Genomic DNA, 3,926 nt, shown 5'->3' on the forward strand with positions numbered 1-3,926 from the left:
GTTATCGCGCGATAATAAGCACGTATAGTTGTTATCGCGCGATAATAGAGACTAGAGGTCTCCTCCTAATAACAGATTGGAGCTTCTTGAAAATGAATGAAAAAGTTATGAATAACCTTAAAGAGGTTAGACCTGATCTCACCTGTTGATGTTCACCTGTATGTTTGATCGTCAGGGCTCTGTTACCGTGGAGACCACTCTGAGGTTGCCATGGCGAACAAGACGGAGCTCCACTCCTCAGACCAGACGTTGTCTCCTGAGGATGAACCCTCAAAGCCGGCCGCTTGCCGGCTGCGCCGTCGGGCCGCGGTCATAGGGAGGCAGGGCCAGAGGGTGAAGAGGCGGGGCCCTGCAGAGAAACGGCGGTGTCCCGGAGATAAGAGGCGGGGCCAGAAGGAGAAGAGGCGGGGCCAGGAGGAGAAGAGGCGCGGCCAGGAGGAGAAGAAGGAGGGCGTGACGGTGAAGAGGACGAGCAGCGATGGGAAGCGGCGTTGGGATAAGAAACATTACTGCGTGTTCTGTCGGCGTCCTCAGGTGAAGATCGCTCGTCACCTGCTCACCAAACACGCCGACCAACAGGAAGTAGAGTCCGCCAGCAAACTACCGACCGGCTCCAAACAACGACACCTGCTGCTGGAGCAACTACGCAGCAGAGGCAACTACATGCACAACATAGAGGTTCGTTCACCTGTCTGTCTACCTGTCTGCCTGCTAACCTGTCTGTCTGAACACCTGTCTGTCTACCTGTCTGCCTGCTAACCTGCCTGCTAACCTGTCTGTCTGACCACCTGTCTGTGTACCTGCCTGTCCCTCAGGTGATCAGACAGGGCAGTGGAGAGATCGTGCCGTGGCGTCAGCCCTCAGAGGACGTCGATGCGAGGAACTACCTTCCCTGTCCGCTCTGCCTCGGTTTCTTTCTTCGTGCTGATCTCTGGAAACATCAAGCGTCCTGTCGTAAGAAGCTGACCTTTGACCCCTCCAAAGACTCCGCCTCCACGACCTCTGACCCCGTGAAGGGCACAACCTCTTACCTCGTGAAGGACACGACCTCTGACCCCACAGGTAAGTAGGCCTGCGATCCAGCAGCCGACGGGACCGTCAAGTCCTCAGAGGATACACCTTCACGGCCTTCTGACCCCTCAGGAGACACGACGGACCAGGCCAAGCGGCCCATGACCTCTGACCCCGTTATGGATCAAACTGTGACCTCTGACCCGGGAGCGGACCAGCCCAGGAAGAGGATCAGGGTCCAGGCTGCAGCATCTCGCCTCCTTCCAATATCCAGCGGAGCGTCTGAGAGCTGCAGCGAAGTCCTGCACCGCATGAACCAGGACCACGTCTCACACCAGGTCTGTACACCTGTCAACCTGTCTATCTGCCGGTCTGTCTGTCTCCCTACCTGTCTCTGTGTTGACCCCCCGCTGTTCCTTGCTCTGTTCAGGTCAAATCTGATTGGTTGATCTGTAAATACGGAAACAAGTTGATGGGGAACCAAGATGGCAGCCAGAGGAGGTACGACTATGTGAGCCAGAAGCTGAGGGAGCTCGGCCGGTTCCTTCTGGCTGCTAAATCTCTGGACTCCGGCGTCCAGAACCTGCAGGACCTTCTGGCTCCGGGTTGCCTCAGTCTGTCTTTGGCCGCCGCCAGAAAGGCCTCCGGGTACCGGTGGAGCCGCCCTCCGCTGGCGGTGAAGACCACGTTGAAGACGGTTTGTGAGATTGCAATCGGAGAAAGTCTGCAGGACGGAGACTGGGAGGCTGCAGCCAAGACCACGGACTTCTACCACCTGCTGGGGAGAGAATGGGACAACCTGTGTCTGCTGAACCCGGACCCTAACACAGGTAACACCGGGGGGCTGGTCTGGTTACTAGTCCTTCAGCTTTGTCTGAGAGTTTGACCCGAGACTCTCTGTTGGGGTTCAGGTTCTATATCGAACCATTGAAGATCTTTGTGACTTGTTCTAGCCGCTGCAGTCGGAGCCAAGCTGAAGAAACGATCGGTCCAATCAAGAGGTGGGAAGTGTAAAGAGCAGTCTGACCCCAGACCAGAGGGTGAGTCCTGATCCTGATCCTGAACCCTAAAGCTGGACATAGATGACGACCCCTCATCAGAGTACATGTTGACTCTAGGTGTCCACTAGATGGAGCTTTTTGACCTGGTCTGTCTCTCTACCTGTAGTTTCATCTCAGAGCAGTAACAGACCGGTGACCTCCATGAGTCCACCAGAGTCCAGGCTGCAGACTACAGGTGGGTCCACCTGGATTCAGCTGAACACAAATCTGTCACTGATTTATGTTCAGACCCCCCTTTGTCTCACCACCTTTATGTCTTTCAGTCCCTGTGGCTCCTGGTAAGGTCCGACGACGCCCGTGGTCTTCTGCAGAGAAGGAGGCGGTCTGGAGACAGTTGGGAGTCCACGTGCTGGTCCAGTCAGTACCGGGGAAGGAGGTCTGTCAGCGCTGTCTGGACCTGGAGCCGGTCCTCAGAGGGCGACACTGGAAAGACATTAAGAACCAGGTGCACAACCAGATCCAGAGCCAAAAGAAGCAGCAGTTCCATGCCCAGATGGACCATCAGGAGAACCAGGAACAGCAAGACCAGATCCAGAACCAAAAGAAGCAGCAACAGTACCAGGCCCAAACGGACCAACAGGGCAAGGACCACAACCAGAAGAAACGGCAGTACCAGGCCCAGATGGACCACCAAGACCAGGACAACATTCAAAACCAGAAGAAACAGCAGTACCAGGCCCAGATGGACCAGCAAGACCAGCTACAGATTCACAAAAAGCAGCTGTGCCATGCTAGACTAGACCACCAGGACCACATTCAGGTCCATAAAAAACAGCTGTACCAGCTGGGCGAGCAGACCCAGGGCCTGCAGACCGCCCTGGACCGGGACCCTTCTATACTGACGGGTCCACCTTATGGACCTGATGGGCCACATCAAGGCTCTGGATCGTCACTGCTGGAGCGGGACCCCACTATTAGTCCATACTCTCTTCCACACAGGACCTTGGGGCCTCACGTGGACCAGCTGCTGTCCAGGACCAACTGGGCCGACGAGTCTTTGGTCCAGCACTACTCAATCAGCAGGCAACTGGGCTGGAACCTGATCCAGGAGGCGGCCCCAGGACTGCCGGCCAATCCGCACTCTGGACTGGTCCACTTCTAATGGACGGACCCACAAGGGTCCACTACCGATGAGGAAGCACGAGGCCTCCTGAAGCCCCTCAACTTCCTGTACAAAATAAAATAGGCCGTGTTGTCCACAGGACCTTTGTAAGACCCGGGACCTCGAGGAGGTCCTCGTGGTCCTCGTGCCCCCCAGAGTAAAATGTACAACATTTTAAAGTTCAATGCATCAGTCTGGAGAACTTTGAGCTCATTTAGACTGTACTTCAGTACTCAAGGTACTTCTACTTTACTTGAGTATTTACATTTTATACTTCTACATCTGAGGAAACATTGTAGTTTAAACTTCACTACATTTATTTCCCATTATTAGTTTTCACAGATCCCTCGTGAGCTAATAAACTCTGATGTATTCATACGTAGTATGAATTCTAATTATTCAGTGAATACGCTGATGAACACATTCTATAAATAGAACACATAATATATATGTATTTATACATCATGTATTCCTCGTTCTTCTAGAGATTCATGTGAACCTGAACCTTCAGTTTGATCCGAGGAGTCGCTGCTTTGTGTCGCATGTTGTTCAGATGAGTGTTTATATATATATATATATATATATATATATATATATATATATATATATACAGTTGTGTGAAAAAGTGATTGCCCCCCCCCCTGTTAAAACATAAATTAACTGTGGTTTATCACATCTTTGGAAAGCTGAGTTCAATTTCTCTAGCCACACACAGGCCTGATTACTGCCACACCTGTTCTCAATCAAGAAAT

General features: G+C 52.6%; 1 protein-coding gene across 1 annotated transcript; it reads left to right on the forward strand.

The window, feature by feature from the left end:
* The first annotated feature begins 15 nt into the window (after positions 1 to 15).
* LOC116377802 (uncharacterized) lies at positions 16 to 3,722 on the forward strand. The gene is made up of 7 exons (XM_031839534.1): positions 16 to 678; positions 816 to 1,062; positions 1,144 to 1,349; positions 1,442 to 1,841; positions 1,965 to 2,051; positions 2,179 to 2,247; positions 2,336 to 3,722. Exons 1-7 carry the CDS (start codon positions 211 to 213, stop codon positions 3,172 to 3,174), a joined length of 2,316 nt encoding a protein of 771 aa, XP_031695394.1. The 5' UTR covers positions 16 to 210; the 3' UTR covers positions 3,175 to 3,722.
* Positions 3,723 to 3,926: the final 204 nt, after the last annotated feature.

Source organism: Anarrhichthys ocellatus, unplaced genomic scaffold (assembly GCF_004355925.1).
Source record: "Anarrhichthys ocellatus isolate YVR2014 unplaced genomic scaffold, GSC_Weel_1.0 scaffold1700, whole genome shotgun sequence".
Taxonomy (NCBI): Eukaryota; Metazoa; Chordata; class Actinopteri; order Perciformes; family Anarhichadidae; genus Anarrhichthys; species Anarrhichthys ocellatus.

What these genes read in the sequence shown, in the direction of transcription:
- LOC116377802 (XM_031839534.1), top strand. Translation starts at nt 211, where the DNA reads ATGGCGAACAAGACGGAGCTCCACTCCTCAGACCAGACGTTGTCTCCT. An exon ending in ACTACATGCACAACATAGAG is followed by an intron (nt 679 to 815) that starts GTTCGTTCACCT and finishes CCTGTCCCTCAG; the next exon opens with GTGATCAGACAGGGCAGTGG. An exon ending in GTCTGACCCCAGACCAGAGG is followed by an intron (nt 2,052 to 2,178) that starts GTGAGTCCTGAT and finishes CTCTACCTGTAG; the next exon opens with TTTCATCTCAGAGCAGTAAC.